The sequence below is a fragment of the Callionymus lyra genome, chromosome 9 (assembly GCF_982586985.1).
Source record: "Callionymus lyra chromosome 9, fCalLyr1.hap1.1, whole genome shotgun sequence".
Classification (NCBI taxonomy): Eukaryota; Metazoa; Chordata; class Actinopteri; order Syngnathiformes; family Callionymidae; genus Callionymus; species Callionymus lyra.
The window spans coordinates 19,275,236-19,294,195 of record NC_141826.1 but is presented as its reverse complement, the minus strand read 5'-3'; the positions used below and the strand labels follow the sequence as shown (position 1 = coordinate 19,294,195).

Sequence of the window (18,960 nt, the reverse complement as noted above, 5' to 3'; positions counted from 1 at the left end):
AGTTTAGACTTTAAGGAACATTATTGTGAGGTTGTGCGTTTTCAGCGAAAGTGAGAATCACAGAGCAGCACCAGGAAGGATATGAGTGGATGAGGACCCTGATGGAGAAGATCCGAAGAGGGCTAAGTGGACTCAACAGGTAACATGCGGGATCTGTATTAAAGCGATAGATGACGTTGCCTTTGCTGATGAGGATGAAGGTCTGCAGGGAGAGAACGTCAGCAAACCAGTGACAAGTGAGACGATTGAACCGACCTTCTGAGTCTGGTAGAACGGGTCCAGCTCTTCTAATGGGACGTTGAGCAGCTCAGATGGCGGTTCCCCATATATAAAGGGGAGGGTTTTACCAGCCTCTAAGTCAGTGTCGGGTCGAGGAAGATGTTCTTCATCCACCTGTCGTTCATTCTACTCAGGATTAAGAGTGACAGCTACAGTCTGGATGCAATGACACGACGTCGTACCTCGATGTTTTTCTCTTTTCGTATCCGAAGCTGCTCTTGCTCGGCGTCATAGCGTCGCTGGGCCTCCTGCAGCGAGGACGGGGTGAGGCGCTTGAAGAGATCTGTGCCGGCGAGGGGGATGAGAGGAGACATCCTGACATCCTGCAGGGTCCAGCTGAGTGTAGAAGAACACATGTGTTTAAATGTGGTTTAATGGAAATTGAAAACTTAATTTCAGGTTAAACTTAGTTTTCTATGACTTTGTGTTTGGATTTAATTGAGGCGGTCAGTGTTGGTCGGATCAATAATTTAATGAAGCTGTCACGACGAAGACAGAAACTGCTTTTCATTGTTTAAGTCTTGTTTCTGTTTCATAGTATTCCGATGAAAATATCAGTCAGACACTAATCACCAGTAGGATGAGGAAACCTTGTGTCTTAGCAAAATATAATGAAGTAAGTATATTCAGGTGTACTATGAGGTTACTTTAAAATTGAAGTAGTATACTTAAAGTTCACTTTTGACATACTATATTAAAAAAGTACACTGATGTATACTTGTACTATAGAATACATACATTAAATGTACTTCCAGTAGATCATAATATCCTTTTTTTCTCCGGTCGACTCTATTATTGTGGTGATCCAGAAGAAACTGTGCAAAGGATTATGGGATGATGGGTGGATGTTAGTGTTATTGTTGGTTACATACCTTTGCTTTGAGGTATTACCACAATTATATACCTACATGTTAATCATGCAGTGCTGTAGTTCAGGTTTATAACAAATAGTATGTCTTCACATTTGTATTACCTTCATGTACCTTAAAGACATACACACAAAAGATAAAAACATTTCACTTTCTGGATGAAGTTCTTTCATAAGGGTTTGACAATAGTGTTTTGTAAATGTACATTATACCATTTGGAAACATGAATGTGTTCTTGTCTGTCTTGCGTTTTGATGCTCAATACATTTATTGCGACAAGAATACGTGAACCACATCCAAACATCATCATCTACAGGTGTTAGTTAGTGGTCAGAGTATATGCCCGGGAACTTGAAGGTTGCCGGTTTGTGTCCTGCGAGAGTCTGTTTTGGCCAATATTATAAGTATTGACTAGTACATTAGCATTAGAGAGAATATTGTACCTTAAGTAAACTTAAAATCTTCCAATTTGGTCAGAAGAAGTATCAAAATATACCTTAGTATAGTCACGTTCCCCTTCCAAGGGCTTTTATTTTGTAAAGTGTGTTTCGTCGCTCTTTTGACGGTCGGTGAGGGCGTCGCTTAGCAGGATCCACAGCTGTCGACTATCAGGCCAATTAGAGGTGATGCGTTAAGAGTCTGCTCCTGGCATGAGTCGATGTCAGCACGTTTTCTCTGGACCATCCGTAAAGCTCTCAGATGTTCGCCAGGTGAACCAACGTTGCTGTACATATACTTGTTGATAAAATGAACTTCAATTACACTAGTTTTTGCTGAGGGGAGACACTGGGGCGTCAAAGCTTTGTTGGAGGAGGGCTGCTTATGACGGGGCCACATGTGAACAGTTACATCATTAACACCACGAGTCGTTTCATTCATAAGTTTCAAAAATAAAATCTTCAATCAATTCAACACAAAGTTGAGAACTTCTTCTCCGACTGACAGGACATACAATCTCTGATCTCAAGCTTGGAACTTTCTAAACATTTTATTAATTTTATTCTAAGTAAATGTTTTGTATTTTACTTTCTCTGGTTGAATAATACAGTTGTAATAAGGCTAAGGTAAGATCTGCCTGAGAAATGGCCCTGAAAGTCAAAGCGACTCCAGTGACTTCATGTTGTTGAAAATCTTCGGCGAAGATCAATCTGATCTGATTGACTTTGTTTATAACCGACCCTCGCCATCTGCTGTGGTCAGTGATAACATAGCTGGTCAGATAGAGAGAGGGCGTGGAGGGGAAGATAGAGAGAGAGAGAGAGAGAGAGAGAGAGAGAGGGGGAGCATCTTTGGCACTGTCTGTTGATTTCTTGGGTTGTCATGGCAGCAGCAGCTGTTGCAAATCATCAGTTTGATGACTGAGTTGCTCTCATATTACTACAATGATCAATTTCACACACGCACACAAACACATCTACACACCCGCGTACACACTCATATTGACACACACACACATTCATACAGTCACGCAAACAAATATTTATTGTTGAACGCTCTCCTCCTTTTTTTCCAGGATTCAGAAAAAAACTGTATTTCAGCCAGTGTCCGGGGTTTGGATGTGATTTTCAAACTCATGTTTTCTCTCTCTCTCTCTCTCTATTTCACTCTCTCTCTCACACACACACGATCAATTACCTTTGATGTTAATCCTCTCACAACAAGTGTATTTTCCCGTTGTTTTTCTGCCGCGAAATAAAACGTCAATTCATCTGGAGACACGTCTCGACTGCCGCCCCGTCACACTGATACTGATATTCCCACATTGAGCTCCAAAAATTAGTGACAGCTGGGTGTGTGTGTTGAGGGTTCATGTTGCCATCCAGATGCCAAGGAACTTGTAACCGTCAACCCTGACTCACTAATCACATGCATTTGTGTGCGATACATGATCTGAGTGTGTGTGTGTGTGTGTGTGCACGGCAGGGAGAAAGTGAAAGTGTGTTTAAAACGACTCAAGAGATCAAGCTTGAGTCAAGTGTGTTTCTCACGGCAGGTGACGGAGAGTGGTGTGTGTCAGCAGGTAGATCCATCAAGGGTCCGGGGACCAGAAGGGCCGAAGCCTATTTTGAACACACATCTGCTGGGATGTCTCTCATTTCTTCACTCCGCCCGGCTGGGGTGCGTTTGTTTACGATACACCAAGAAAACTGTTTTTGTCTGGTTTTTTTTCTTAGTAGAGAAAGGTCACATGACCTCTGAGAAAATAATTATTGCCTTAGTCTGAATAAATCTTGACTAAATACATCTTAACACAGCAACTTTTCTATGAAACTGTATACGAATATTGAATGTTTGAATGTATTATCTATTTCAAATGTGCAAACTTTTAATTGATTTATTTAATTTCTTTTTAAGCATTGTATTATTTTTTAAATAATTGAATTCAATCATTTGTATATTAAAAGGTTGAATTATTTTTTAATGAATTGAATTTTAAAAATGTAATATTTTCAAAATGAATGCAAAATAAGTTTGATATTCTTATTACAATGATTCAAAAATACAATTTCTAAATTCAATATGTTTTTATTCGTAGCATTTTTACTTCAATATAAAATTGTTTTTATAATAATGCCAAAAAAATACACCTTTTAATCTGTACACATTGTTAAATTAAATCAATTACAACGTTTTAATTAAAAAAAAATTAAAAGTTTCAATATTCTAATCAACCATTTAATGTTTTATTCTGATGAAACTCATACTTCAATGTACTTTTCTCTTTGTCAAAATCTTTTGAAATTACCTTTTTGTGTCTTATCCATCGCTGGTGCTTCAAGCTTCTGTTGACACATCATGTGCAAAGGGAGGGTGTTTGACACATAATCATCCAATCGTCATAAGAATTGCTCAAATTCAATTGGCTCATGTTTTTTTTCTAGTAATTTTTCATATTTCTATTTTTGCTTTGAACCTCTTAATGTTTTAGTTGCCATATAGGTGGAGCAATGTATAGGAAATTAGTCAGAAATGAGTAAGAAAATGTTCTTTGACATCATGCTTAACTAAACACAAAATATTATTTGATTTAATTCGACAAATTAAAGTAGTTTTAGGTGACCACTATCAATAATTGTAATCAGGTGTAAGTTATATTATGATATAATCAGCCTTTTTCTAACAGTAAAATACAATCTTCAGCACCAGTTATCATGTACATAATGTGCTGTATGTTGATTTATTCATGTGCAATACAATGAAACTAAGGGGGAACCATCAGTGTGCTGAGGTGTGATGGTCCTTTCACAAGCTGCACCTACCGAGGAGCAGAAGATGGTGCCAGGTCAAGTCTGAAAATAGAGAGATGTGAGATGTTATTAAAGTGACCACAACCTGACATTTGCGAATTGAATTTCAAGAACACACGTCGTCTCTGATGCTCTGATGCTTGTGGAGGTCCGCGGTTATGGCGCCCTCTAGTGGTTGAGAGTTGGGATGTGGCGCGTGGGAAGAAGTTTTTTTGATCCAATTATGACTATGTATGTACGTTTTCTCTTTTTCTGACTCGGTTCTTAAAGGGCAACTAATATGAAACTCACTCACATGTTTCAAATGTTGAAGTCTTTCTGCAGTAAGTCTCTCATCATGACCATGTTTTGAACTTATTACTTTATAAAGTTCTGAAATCTCGGCGAACGAGAGGTTACGAGAGCAGAGTCCATAAAAATGGCGCTACTCCTCGTCCAGCCAGCTGAAATCACGCCCCTGCTTCGTTTATACAACGAGTCCCATGGAGGTGGAGACTTCCGGGAATGATGACGTGTGGTGACAAACCTTGATGTTTGACCAATCGCAGCAGAGTGAGCGTGGTTATGGCAAACTAGATTAATTTCCCATTAAAAGCAAGGATCAAAATACGAGGTTATTACTTTAACTTTAGAAGAAGAGAGTGACTGTCTGTTGGTTTGTACAAAGTAATTTATTGACCCTTTTGTGCCTTTTCCAAATGAAAAAGATGAACCTAAAGTTTGTCAACAGATGTCATGTCTGGTCCAGCTGTCCGTCACGCGTCACTAGTTATCTAATTCCTTCTGGGAAACGGTTGATTCACTGTCGTCTCAGCTTTCCTGTCAGCTGTCTATCCTCTCCTGCTCTTCAATGAGCTCGAGATTTGAGTTGAATTCCTCAGCAGAGAACACGCCGTTTTGAGAGTGTCTTCTCCAGGCGAGAGTGACGTGTCGGGCCTGAACACAGGAGCCGTGCGGGTCGGTTTTTTTTTTTTGATATCCAATAAAGGTGCAGAGATTAAAGCGGCGGACGCGGCGCGGCGTTATCAGGCCTGCAGCAGCAGCAGCAGCAGCAGCAGCAGCGAGCGCTCAGTCAGGGAAGGAAATCATTTATCTCATCACATCGCAAAAATATTGATTCTTCCAAGAACCCGTTTGAACTCATTCACCTCACATCTCCCGATCCTACGTTCTTCAACATCTGGAGGCTCATCTTGCCCGACCACGGTCGTTTATTTAAATTTAAAAAAAATTGGATTTTGTCTTCACATTTTCTATAAGCTCAACAACACCTACAGCAACAGTGGTTGTTCCGTGATGACTTTCAGGAGAAAAAGAGGCTATGACATCATCAGTAGAGGTGTGTATTGGTAACAATCTGGCCATACGATACTTATCATCTTAATACAGGGGACATGATGTAATATATTGTGATACTGTAGAAATAATTATATAATGAATATATTTGTAGTATTGTTGGAGCATTTACAGACCACATGACTCACACGACGAAGACGTAACTGTTGTTTTGAAAACAAAATATGTCCAAACATCAGCTTCAAAAGCTGTTGGAGTCGACTGTATCCTCCCGTCCTCAGTTGTCGCCGGGATCTCACAGGATTTAATTGTTACTTTAGCTGCGGTGTTTCTTAATAATGAGATAAATGCAATTGCAACACAAACATGAAAAAGCGTGAGAAATAAAAGTCAGTTATGCTTTTGATGAGACTTTTTATTATCCACAGTCTTCACCCTCCTCTTCTTTCCCTCCGCACATCAAAACCATTACGATCTGCAACTAAATGCTCTGTACAAGCTCCGTCTTCGTCACACGGCATCAGATCAGTATCAGTTCCTCTTTCGTAGAAAACAGGCCGGTGAACTCCTTCAGTCTCGCGTGGTTCCTTTTCTCCGAGGCGCCCCGGGTCTCCCCGTCGGACTCTGGACTTTCTGAGGTGTCGCTCCTCTCCGGCGTGGACCCGGATTCAAACGACCTCTCCTGCGCGTCGAAGCTCAAGTCTCTGTGGAAACAAGGGAAGTCCAGGCAAAGACGGCGGTCGGCCTCCACCAGACTCTTCAGTCCCTCCAGTTCCTTCAGGAGAGCCTCGCGCCGCTTCGCAGCTTCTGTCTGCTGCAGGTTGTTTTGAGCCACTTTACGCTGAAGCATCTCCTTCTCTGCGAGTGACGCCTGGATGACCTGTTTGTTGTGCTCCACTCGTTCGGTGTGGGACATCTTCTCCATCTCCAGTTTGTTCTGAAGCATTAGCACTTTTTGTTCGAGCGCCTGGCGCTTGACCTTCTGCTCCTGGTGCGGTGGACTGTTGGTGTCCACCGCGGTCTCATTGTGAGCCAATGAGAAGAGCTGGCCGTTCTTCAGATCTTCTAGCTTGAGCAGGAGAGACTTCTCCTTGTAGGTGGCTTCCTTCTGCAGGGCGGCCATCTTGTCTATCATCTTCTGACGCAGTGCTCCCTTCTCGATCCTCAGCGACTGAATCAACTCGCTGTTGTCTTTGACCGTCTTGGCCTGCTTCTTCACCATCGTGTCCAGCTGCTGCTGGTGTGACGCCGCCAACTGTTGACTCTGTCCACACTTGACGATGAGCTCCTGGTGCGCCGTTGTCATGTTCCTCAGCTCCTCCTTCAGAAAGGCATTTTTCTCCTTCTCCGCCTGCAGCTCCACTTTATATTTCTGCTGGTTGAAAATGTGTTTCTCCCTCAACATGTCCACGTCTTTGAGGAGGGACTGCTGCTGCATCGCGGCGTCCTTCTGCAGGACCACCATCTCGTCCACCATCTTCTGGAGGACGGCTTCCTTCTTGGTCGTCCATGCTTGCAACTGTAGCTGACTCATCTGGAATCTTTCAGCCCAACCTTTGACCTTCAGGTCGATTTTCTCCTGCAGAAGAGAAGTTTTTTTCTCGGCAACCTCGCTCTTGAAGTTGAGCTCCTGGTTCAGATAGGACACCTTCATGAGTTCCTGGCTGAGGAGCAGGTTCTTCTCTCTCTCACACTGGAGCTCCAATATAAGCTTCTCCTGGCTGATGATCTTGGCTTCCTTCAGCTCCTCCAGCTCTCTCAGAAGACAGTTCTGAGTCACGATGGAGTTGCTCTGCAGCGCCACCTTCTCTTCTGTCATTTGTCGGCGTAGAACTTCTGTCTCTGTCCTCAGAGCCCGAAGCTCTCTGATGTCGCCGTACAGTCTCTCCTCGCAAGATTGGATTTCGGTATCAAGTTTCAGCTGAAGGTCTGTCACCAGCTGTTCCACTGACTCACACTTGAGCAGAAGCTCCTGCTGCGTGGTCTTGACCTTCTCCAACTCCTCCATTAGAGAGGAAGTCTGGTCTCTCTCTATCTGGAGCTCACTTTTGAAACTCTCGTTGTTGAGATGCTGAGCCTTCCTGAGGTTGTCCACCTGTTTGCGCAGCGACTCCTGCTGAGCCGCCGCTTTTCTCTGCAGAACCACGATGTCTTCTGCCATCTTCTGAAGAAGGACTTCCTTCTCCAGCTTCAAGGACTGGAGGGATTCCAGTTCGCTGAGTAGTCTTTCTTTATTAGAGGCTGTTTCTAATTCAAGAGTCTTTTGAAGACGCACATTCTGTATCTCCAGGGACTGACACTTCAGCTCCAGTTCCTGAAGTGAGGCGGTGATCTTCTCTAGTTCCCGACAGATTCCTGAGGTTTTCTCTTTTTCTTCCTCCAGCTGGACTGATAAATTCTCCTCACAAATAATTTGATTGACTTTGAGTCTTTCCAACTCACTATAAAGAGATTCCTGTTTGGTGGAGGTGTTTCTCCTCAGCATGGCCATCTCCATCTCTATCTTCAGAAGGCCACTGGTATGGTCCTTCACGTCACCTTGGTCTCGAGAGTCTAAAGCGGTTTTATGGCTGGAATGGGTTTCATTTCCCTGCTGTGTGTCCAACAGCTGATGCAGCCTCTGGACCTTATCACACAACTCATCAAACTTCCTCTCCAGAGTATCATCATCCACCTCCTGACTGGAGTCTATCAAGTCTTCCACTTTGAGCGTGATGTTGGCCACGTCAGCGCTAAGAGAGTCTATCTCTTCTTCTGGGCTTTGTGATTCCTGACTGATGGATCCAAGCGACACATCGCCGGGGGTACAAGGACGCCCCACAAACTCATTGGATGAATGGGACTCATCGCTGGGAAAGTCAAAGTGCTCCTTGGTATCAGTCCAGATATCTGGATGAGACGATAAATGGTGTACAGCACTGGTAGGGTCAAGAAACCCAACGGGACTAGAAGACACCTTACTTGGGTGATAATTGTTAACCTTAAATCTGGAAAGCAAAGGAGTGGTAGTGCTCTGTTGATCAGGGTGCTCCATATAAACAGAACTCCCATGGGACACATCCCACTGAAGACCAGAAGGGGGCACATCAGTTGGTAGGTCCTGTTGCACAAAACCTGGTGATAAAGGGGATTCATTAAGTTCAGGACAGTCAGGTTGCCCCATGAGACCAGTTGATATGAAAGGTACTTCTGTTGGAAGGTCCAGAAGACCAAAGAATAAGGGCAGTTCCTCAGGTTCAACGCTGTCAGGGGCCTCTACAAAACCAGTGCTCACACAGGACACCTCACTTTGGTGATAAGTGTGGGCCACAAAACCAGATGATCCATCGAACGGAAGGTCAAGGTTTGACGTAACACCAGCAAACACAGGCAACACATCACTTGGAAAGTGAGAGTCAGGGCCATCAAATCGGGTGAACGTAGAAGTTGAAGGGTGGGGTTGGTCAGGGTGATCCACAGAGCCACAAAAACAATGTTGTAGGTTTATGTTGCCCACAATATCAGAGGAGACAAGGTGGACACCAGCTGGAAGGTCCTGGTTCTCCACAATACTAGAGGGTAAAAGGGGTTCTTCGGGTTCAGGAGACACGTCACATTGGATGCGAGTTTGCGCTGTTCCGGTGAGCACCAGAGTCTCAAGACTTTGTTCAGGTTGCTGAGCAAGACCAGAGGACGAAGGTTTTTTTTCATGATTCGGCTCCATGGTTAATCTTATGAGTGCATCTGTGTTGGTGAAGTTTCTGTCAATCACTCTGCTTTGGATGTTACTGTGGTTGATAATGTTTCGCACAGGCTTCGTTCTCTTCTCTATGACTACGATCTATCAGGTTCCAAAGTCCGTTGGTTGACTCCCGTCTCACTGCTGTGTCTAACATTTCTACAGCCAAACACTTTAGGCAACATAGGTTTTGATGGTTTATATTACTTTCTGGCACAAGCGCTTCTACAAAGCTGGCACATGTAAATCAAAGTGACGGGGCCTTGAAATCACAGTCTGTGTGATGTCACAGAACCATCACACCTTTATTCTCCAGTACAAACAGGATTTTGACACGACTCATTAAGGTCGTGAACTTAATTACTTTTACTCAACAAGGCTTAAAAGAAAATAAACTACATATTGTCTCTTGATGAATAGGCCTGGCATTGGTCTGTACTGACCAGAACGTTGTATGTTTACAGTGTCAGATCGGAGACTCTTCAATGAGGCCAAACAAGTGTACAAAGAATGTTGTAGCCTCTGAATTTCATTGGTGGTTGTTGTATCTCAAAAATGTGATGCCAACTGATCTATAATTTTAATTTTTATAAAAGAAAATGGAGAAATATGACATATATTCCATTTGCCTTTATTCACCCAGAAGTTGAAAAAAATGGTTTGCCTGTATTGTGTTTCTCTCCAACTACACTGTAGGTCTCTTGATAAATCAATAGAGCAACAATGACGTCACGCAACCACCTCCTCCCCTCATCAATTTGGATGGACTTTGGCTTTTGGACATTCGTGGGGTGTGATGTTATTTTTGGCCGCCAGATGGCATCATTTAACTCTTTTTTTTAGCAGTCATCTATTGTATTTCTTTACAGATGCTTTTTTTTTTAAATTATTATTATTATTCATTAAAAAGTATTCAGTCATCATTTGCTGACATCGTTGAAGTTTGAATGTAGAGATTTGAGCTTCAGGTAATGTTATGACAATTTAAATAACAATATATAACGTTTGAAATTAGTATTTTAACTCCCCCTGCCCTCAATTTCTGTACTTCAGTCTGTGTGCATTTGTTTTAAATTATGTTTTATTAGTGTTTATCGTTGTAAGTAACGGTTATTTGTAAAGTGCCCTTCTAGACCAGGCTCACAAAGCGCTTGAACAATCAAAAGCAATACACATTTAAAAATACCTACACATTTAAAAACTCTAAAAGGCCACACATAAGAAAAACACAGGATTAAAAAAAAAAAAATCGAATCTTTTTATTTTCCACACCCCTCAAAGAAAATAAATATACAAAACGTGTTAATATTTAAAAATAAATCAATAATAATAAATTAATTAATTAATAAATATTAAAAAATACCCACAGTGTAGTAATGTTTTAAGCGGCTTGAGACCCTGGTCTGTGAAGGCGCTTTACAAATAAAACGTACTTATTATTTTGCTTAATTATTATTTTACGTATGTGTTTTTGTATTTATTACTTTAATTGTTATTATTTTCAATATATGTACTGCATGCCCTAGTAAATTGTGTTTGTATGTTTGAAGGGAAATTTGAACCTCCAACTCTCCTGACTCACTCACATGTTTCAAATATTGAAGTCTTCCTCTCCAAGATGCAGTAAGTCTCTCATCATGACCATGTTTTGAACTTATTACTTTATAAAGTTCTCCCCCGTCTGAAATATGGACGAAGGAGAGATCCTATTATGACGTAATAATGTCTTCACTCCTCCTCCAGACAGCTGTGATCACGGCCCACTTTGTTTATACAACGAGGCCCTTGGAGGTGGACTTCCGGGATTGATGACGTGTTTCTAACAAACCTCGATGTATGACTAATCACAGCAGAGTGGGTGTGGTTATGGTAAACAAGATTTAATCTCCAGAAAAAGCTTCTTTTTTTTTTTTTACAGTGGGCGGGGCTTAATCACATTTTGTAATGTAAGTAGGTAAGTAATTTTTATTTATATAGCGCTTTTCCAGACCAGGGTCACAAAGCGCTTGAACAATCAAAACAATATTCAATAAAGTATATATTTTAAAGGTAAAGATAAAACTGATAACACAACAGGAGTTCCAGAAAATCAAGGAAAAGCCTGAACAAATAGAAACGTCTTAAGATGTTTCTTAAAGGAGTCAGTAGATCCATCAAGCGCAAAGAGAGAGGAAGATCGTTCCAAAGCTTAGGAGCAACAGTCTGGAAGGATTTTTCTCCTCTGGTCCTGAACCGTGTTCAGGAACCATCAGTAGATTCTGATCCACAGACCTCAGAGCCCGAGCTGGGGTGTAAGGCTGGATCAGACAAATATTTAAATGAAAAGAGAGTTTCGTACAAACAGACACTGATGATACAATAGAGGTTTAAAATATATTTAAGACACACGTAAATTAACTCAAATTTACTAAATGTGGTTAGAAAAAAGGGGTGTCGAATGAAATGCCAAATAAACTTTTAATTACTATATGTTGTTTCTTATAAGCTATTTGACTAAATTTAACTTTAGACACATTTTTTATATTATCGTCGTAACTAGAGTTCAGCGCTGAATTGAATTCGTACGTGATGTCCGTGAACGCAGCATTAGCTCCAACTTGTTGCATCGCTCCTCCCTCCGGGTTCTCTCCCCCTCTCCTCTGCTCCTCCTCTCTCTCCTCCCGGGTTCCCCTCACTGCTCTCCACGGCGTCGACATGGCAGCTCACCGGGTGATCGTGTACGGAGGGAAGGGCGCTCTGGGCTCCCGGTGCGTCCAGCACTTCAAAGCCCAGGGATGGGTGAGTGTGGCGGCTAATGCTAACCAGCAGCTAGCATGCTAGCATCACCTGTTTGCTCTAACCCCGGTTCTGTCTCTTCCCACAGTGGGTCGCGAACGTCGACATGGCCGCGAACGAGAACGCGAACGAGAACGTGATCGTCAAGATGACGGAGTCGTTCGCGGAGCAGGCGGCACAGGTGAGCGTCGAACTTACCTGTTCGAACGACGCAAGACAGGTGTCGCTTCCTGCTGTGACGTCATCGTTGAAACATGAATGAACACTGATTTAACTAGTAAATAACCTGTGAGTTATGACTCAGTAATGATAGTACAGGATAAACAAACAACTATTACAGGTGAAGAAGAAAGTGCAGACAGGGTCCTGATGAGTTTTGATGCAGATTCAAGATATTTACTGAGTTCATGGAAGTCGGGGTTTTATTGATAAAATACTATTTACAACTTAAAAAAAAAAAAAAGAATCTGATGGAAAATAACCATATTTCTGTTCAGGTGACGTCCGACGTCGCCCAAGTGCTTGGCGCGGAAAAGGTCGACGCCATCCTGTGCGTCGCCGGCGGCTGGGCCGGAGGAAGCTGCAGCTCCAAAGGTCAGAGGTCAAACAAGTGACCCCCCCCCATCCCCGCCATATTTCTGTGGAATTGTTTTTGTGTAGAAACAAAACGTGCTCCAGTGTATTCAATGCTAACAACCTCATACCTGATCCATGACGGACTTGTTGCAGATGAATGACATGAAGAAAAGTCTTTCCTCTAATAACTAAACCGTTAAAATGTTAAAAAGTGTGGACGAGACCAACGTTTTTTTTTTTTTCCTTCCCTCCACAGATGTGTTCAAGAACAGCGACCTGATGTGGAAGCAGAGCGTCTGGACCTCCACCATCTCCGGCCACCTGGCCTCCCTGCACCTGAAGCCCGGCGGACTCCTGACCTTGGCCGGCGCCAAAGCGGCTCTGGCAGGGACCGGAGGTACGTCGTCATGGCGACAGACTTTGACTCGCTTATCTCGTCTCTGCTCGACCGTCATGTCGACGTAAACGACGTGTTATTAGGAAACACAGGCGACCAGATCGTTGGAGCACAGATTTCAGAGTCGATATGATTTGAAGCAGCAGATCTCGAGTGTGTGTGTGTGTGTGTGTGTGTGTTTGTGTGTGTGAGTCTGGGGCGCATGTTGGTTAGAGTTTTGTTACAAATCAATATTTAACCTCGTCTGTTTCATTTCAACCCCGAAGACTCATCTACAGCGTCAGTCTGTCAAATTACTCGTTACAGGCTTCGATCTGTCCGTCGATCCAGAGCTTCTTCTTTTCATCTGAGATCAGGTCGCAGGGGCAGCAGGCAAAGTAAAGAGGCCCAGAAACCTCCTCCACTGAGATTATTAAGATAAATACTGTATATATATATTTTTAAGATGAGTTTATCTGTCGTGCATTAAGAAACAAAAACCCTCATTCGTGCTCATTCGACTGGAGGTCACAGAGTTTCTTGAAACAATTTCCACCACACAAATTTTTTTTTCTTGAGCATGTCCCGGAACTGCCCGGGGACTCCACCTACAGTATCATTCATGCCATTATGAATTATAATTTTTTTTTTAATTTAAACTTTAATATGTTTGTTGACCTTTTTTTTTTTTTAGCATTTTAAAATATTTTAACTATCGAATTAAACAATTAATATTTATAAATATTTTTTTATATTGAAATTGTTAAAATGATCTTATTAAGAAAAATCGAATGTTTTTAAATTTAAAGAAAAAATGAACTTCCTTTTTTAAATTGAATGTATGTATTTTAATTTTTAGCCTTTTAATAGTCAATATAAAAGTCATTTATTCTCTGATTGATCGTCAAAGTGGAAACCAAAGCGGGTTTAGTTATTGAAAAAAAACCGATCACCAGATCGTCAGCCGGGGGATTATTCAAAAGTCACATGACGCACTCTCACCAGAATCTCTTTGTTCGCCTCAAATATTCTTGAAAGACGTCTCACGAGGCCCTTTTAAGGTCAGGAGACGTGACTCGTGGTCCAGCAGCAGCATTTTATAAATAATAATAACCACTATAACTGGTTACTCTTCTAGTCTAGTATCATCAAATATTCATATATATTTGTCATATTTAATCAGAGAAATGCAACGCTTTGAGTGACGTGTGTCATCACGACACGTCTGAAAGGTTCTGATTAAAATACCTTCTCGGTTCATCCGGTGAGGAATGTGGGGCCACGGATGAAGCGTCGCTGTTGGAAAACACAAAAAACAGACCTTCCACCGTTTTCTGACATTCCTGAGCCAGACGACACATTAACAATGACACGCCATAACGCTGACCCAGCAGTGGTACTGGTTTCTCCGCAACAAAATGGTGCCTATAGAGTTTATTTTGGCCAGATTTTCACTACTTTACAGGCTTTATTTGTTGAGAAAAGTTCACTGGAACAAGTGTCTTGACATCTCAAGTCTTGTAAGCTAATGCTATTTTGTGGTGAATCAACTTTTAAAAACAATTAAAACAGCTTTCGGACAAAACAAAACAGTTCCAGACAAAAAGAATCTTCATATTCTTTCATAGACGATCATCTTAAGCGAAGAGTCTGAAGACGTCACGAGGAATCTTGACGTCTGGATGCAGCTCTCAGCCTCTAACAATTCATGGGAGAGCCTAATAAAATCTCAATATGCTTTTACCTGAGCAGCTGTCGGAGGTGACGTGTGGCTTTGTCGCCACACACACACACACACACACACAAAGACACAAACACACACACGCACAGATAATGCAGCAGCCGAAAACTGCCGAGTCATCCTTTGTCTAAGCCTGCTGCCCCTCTGACCGATGGACTGAGCCTGGATTGTGCTTCAGTAGAACGATAACCTCTTGAAGAGAAACCTTTATTCGGGTTAAATTACATCACAAAGTCTAATTTAATCATTAATTTTATTTTTTAAAAATCCCACCTTTGTTAGCCCCCTTCTCTGTGAGTCTCTACTTTAGAAGATGCGTCTGGAAAAGTGGTTTCATCTCCTCACGTTGGACTCTTTGATCCTTCCTTCAAAGAATTTGAGGAATCTGAGGGTCTTAACTTAAGTGGTTAAGTCGTCCCACACATGGTGGACACACTTGTACTCAGGACTGGCACCATCTGAATCCTGACTGAAATTGTCCACAGTTGACCAAATCAATACACTTTAATGACACCTTGTTATTTTCCTCACAACACCGTATCGATGTTTACCAGAGTTGAATAAAATATTATTTATAGTGATATTATTATTGACCTTTTAAATCTTTTTTTTTTATCATATATTAAAGGTTTCGATTTCAGTAAAATGTGTATTAAATAAACAATACTTTTTTTTTTTTTACTTACAATTAGCATGCAAATATTCAGTTTGTTTATTATTGTCATTGTTGCAATTAAACTTCCAGCCACTAGATGCCAGAAGTCATTATGTCGCAACGTTTAAAGCCAATGACTGAGGACGAGAGGATACAGTCGACTCCTGCAGCCTTTAAAGTTGATGTTTTGGCCATTTTTTGGTTTCAAAACAAATGAAATCAGTTACTACTTTGTCAAGAGTCATGTGGTCTGTAAATTCTGCAACACCAGAGTCAAGTACTCGACAATACTACGTATATATCCTTGATCCTACTGTATAACAACATATCGTATTCTTGCCCTTGTATATCGTATCGCCAGATTGATTCTCACACCTATTGAAGACCTTACACTGATGCTAACTGTAACTCTGCCCCCTGCAGGTATGGTGGGGTACGGCATGGCCAAGGCTGCGGTCCACCAGCTCTGCAAGAGTCTGGCTTCTAAGAACAGCGGGATGCCGGCAGGAGCTGCTGCTGTCGCCATTTTACCGTAAGTGTGACACGTTTTTATGGTCAGATTTAACGTGTTGTCAAGTGTGTTTACTTCCCATACACTATATACGCTTTATTTTACGTTTCCTCTCGTCCTCACTCATCATCCGTCGTCCTCTTCTTGGTCTGTATGAAAGTTTATCAGAATATTGAATAGTTGAACTTAATATTTCAAATGGTAAAACTTGCTTTTTTTATTGAAATGCTGTTAAAAGTAACAGCATTGAGTTCTTTTTTTGAATAATTGAATTCAATAATTGCTTTTTTATTCCAAATAGTGTGATATTCTAATTCCAATGATTAAATAAATATTGGGAAATTGACCGTAGGTATGAGAGTTTGTGTGAATGGTTGTCTGTCTTTGTGTGTCCTGTGACAGACTGGCGTCCTGTCCAGGGTGTCCCCTGCCTCTCGCCCTATGATACTGGGATAGTCTTCAGTCTCCCCGCGACCCCGACACCGGGATGAAGCGGTAGACAATGAATGAATGAATGAATGAATGAATGAATGAATGAATGAATGAACGAACAAAGGAACGAATGAACGAATGAATGAATGAATGGTATTTTATTGCCAAAGACAATACCAAAAGAGTACTTAACTTATCGTACTTAACTAGCCAAACATGGTGGCACTATTATAAAAACATTTTATATTGGATTTAAAAGGCTAGTTAGAAAATAATATGAATTTAGAAAATCTATTATCAAACTCTAGGTGTAAAAATAAATATATATATATATTTGACTAAAAAACGAAACACTAGTTGCAATTCAACCTTGCAATATAGAAATGATTGTATTCCGTTTTTCCAAAATAAAAACTAAAATGCTCACTTTTATTTAAGTGTCAATATTCCGATGACTTTGATAAACTTCCATATTTCTGTCTCCACGTCCACATCCTTGAAACTGCAGCCGGTGGATCATTGTTCATCTGGTTCAGTTTTATTTGTGCTGCATCACAGTGACGGTCAGGTCCGGTCTAGGGGAGTTTCCTCCTCCTGCTCTGTGTTTGGTCGACCTGGCTCCCCCTCTTTCTCCTCCTCCTCCTCCTCCTCACATACATCTGCTCTTTATTATCTATGACTTGTAGTTTTACCACAAACCTTCGTCTCTCTGACTTTGTTCAAAATACAAACATCAAATCCTCAAACTAACACCTTTTTCCTTCAGTCGATGATGAGTCACATTTCTGACATCTCATCACCGATTCTATCTTCTGTGCACAGGGTTACCTTGGATACGCCCATGAACAGGAAGTTCATGCCTGAAGCGGATTTCGGCTCCTGGACGCCGCTTGACTTCATCGCAAAGTGAGTGTGTTGGCTGTTGTTCAAGCTTTGATCTATTGGAGCTGTTTAAGAAACTTCCTCTCCTGGACTGGAACTTTATGACTCAAACACTATGTTGTTAAAATGAACCTCAGACTCGTTTCTCATTCAATAAACACTCCACAACTCACCCCCTCTCAGTGAACTCATCGCTGCAGCAGCTTGTTGTTCTATTTGCAACAAGATTTTTAAAAAATGTCCTTTATTTTTCTTAATAGCCGGGCGCTATTATAACCACATTTTATATTGAATTTGAAAGGCTAGAAATGTTTTAAATATCATATTCAAAAAATGTATTTTGTAATATTGTTATTGTAAACTCAAACTCTGTATTCAAAAGTGTATTAATTTAGAAATTATTTACTTTTTAAAATTCAATTATTCAAATCATCAAATGATGAAATTAATTATTTAAAAAATAATTAAATGCTTAAACATATAAATACTCAAAGTTTATTCTTTACTCTGCTGAAGTTTAAAACTGTCTCTCTTCTGCAGTTTGTTCTTCAACTGGGCCGAAGGTTCGACCCGTCCCACCTCCGGGAGTCTGATGCAGCTACTGACCTCTGGTGGTGAAACACAGGTAGTGGCAGCGCCATAGACTATCTCTGGAAGCAGTGCTGAAGAAGAAGAAGAGGAGGATGAGAGGGAGGTCAGGCAGACAGAAAGGCAGGAACACAGACGAGTGAAGAAGCACATGGCTCACAGCGCCACCTAGCAGCAGCCACTGCCACCTTCAAAAGAAAACACATTTCAGATGTTGAACTGTGGAATTGTGTTTGTCGTCTCTGTGATCACAAACATAAACACACACACACACACACACACCTGGTGTTCTGCAGTGTTAAGAATCCTGACTGTAGCTGTGACTCACTCAAGTCGTCTCCTTGTTCCTAAAAGCAGGTTTTACTTCCCAGTGGCCTTATTCCGTATTAGAAAGTGTTGCAGTGCTGTGGTCAGTTTTCTACGTCCTCTGTTGTCAACTTTGTCAATAAATTCAAGTTCCAACTGTTTTAAGTCTGATAATTACACTCAAATACATCTTAAGGGTTTATTCATGTATCTAATATAGTTTATTTATAATCAAAAGGGTCATCTGACCAGAAAGATCTTCACCAAACATCCTTAAAAATACACCTTGATGGTTCAAACCATCTGTTTACCATCAAACTCCTTTTATTAAACATTAAGTTTTGTATGTTTTAAGGTGCAGTTGATGATCATGGCTTCTTGTCTATATCACGATATACACATGAATATCAATGTGAATTAAAACTTCAGCCAAATATTGCACAGGCCACAAAGTTAATTTGGGTTCACCACAAGTTTTATTGACCTTTTCCCCACGTAGACTCAAACAAAAGCACACAAGTGAATCAATTAAACCACAGAAAAAAATAATATAAAAATATAAAGTGTTGCTTGAACATTTTATGAACATCTTTCAAAGTACAGAGTACACATATATCCTAAAGCCAACATCCTAACCTGTCGTTTTGATGTAAAAATTCAATTTTCTTTATTTGAATATGCATTTTTCTTCTTTAGTTATTATTTTAT

At 41.0% G+C, this 18,960-nt stretch overlaps 2 protein-coding genes and 1 pseudogene across 3 annotated transcripts; 1 reads left to right on the top strand and 2 right to left on the bottom strand.

Annotated features, from left to right (window-relative positions):
* Window positions 1–10: 10 nt before the first annotated feature.
* On the bottom strand, window positions 11–2,885 carry LOC148072140 (sodium channel protein type 4 subunit alpha B pseudogene; annotated as a pseudogene). Its single transcript, XR_015712803.1, has 4 exons — window positions 2,784–2,885; window positions 462–615; window positions 256–393; window positions 11–202 (listed from the first exon to the last, which is right to left on the bottom strand). The product of XR_015712803.1 is annotated as a sodium channel protein type 4 subunit alpha B pseudogene (transcript).
* A 3,327-nt stretch (window positions 2,886–6,212) lies between these two features.
* LOC148072139 (uncharacterized) lies at window positions 6,213–9,395 on the bottom strand. Its single transcript, XM_087798647.1, has 3 exons — window positions 9,287–9,395; window positions 8,654–8,806; window positions 6,213–8,581 (listed from the first exon to the last, which is right to left on the bottom strand). The coding sequence occupies exons 1-3, from the start codon at window positions 9,393–9,395 to the stop codon at window positions 6,213–6,215; spliced, it is 2,631 nt and encodes an 876-aa protein (XP_087654773.1).
* Window positions 9,396–12,036: 2,641 nt separating this feature from the next.
* On the top strand, window positions 12,037–18,413 carry qdpra (quinoid dihydropteridine reductase a). Its single transcript, XM_087799472.1, has 7 exons — window positions 12,037–12,188; window positions 12,274–12,366; window positions 12,683–12,779; window positions 13,018–13,158; window positions 15,957–16,065; window positions 17,299–17,382; window positions 17,899–18,413. Exons 1-7 carry the CDS (start codon window positions 12,105–12,107, stop codon window positions 17,999–18,001), a joined length of 711 nt encoding a protein of 236 aa, XP_087655598.1. The 5' UTR covers window positions 12,037–12,104; the 3' UTR covers window positions 18,002–18,413.
* The last annotated feature ends 547 nt before the right edge of the window (window positions 18,414–18,960 follow it).

Bases quoted from the DNA above. Each gene is read 5' to 3' on its own strand.
- qdpra (XM_087799472.1), top strand. From the start codon at position 12,105: ATGGCAGCTCACCGGGTGATCGTGTACGGAGGGAAGGGCGCTCTGGGC. The intron at 12,780-13,017 runs GTCAGAGGTCAA...TTCCCTCCACAG, and splicing joins AGGAAGCTGCAGCTCCAAAG to ATGTGTTCAAGAACAGCGAC. The intron at 17,383-17,898 runs GTGAGTGTGTTG...TCTCTTCTGCAG, and splicing joins CCGCTTGACTTCATCGCAAA to TTTGTTCTTCAACTGGGCCG.
- LOC148072139 (XM_087798647.1), bottom strand. From the start codon at position 9,395: ATGGAGCCGAATCATGAAAAAAAACCTTCGTCCTCTGGTCTTGCTCAG. The intron at 8,807-9,286 runs GTGACGTGTCTC...CTTTATCACCAG, and splicing joins AGCGCAAACTCGCATCCAAT to GTTTTGTGCAACAGGACCTA. The intron at 8,582-8,653 runs GTAAGGTGTCTT...CGTCTCATCCAG, and splicing joins GGTTAACAATTATCACCCAA to ATATCTGGACTGATACCAAG.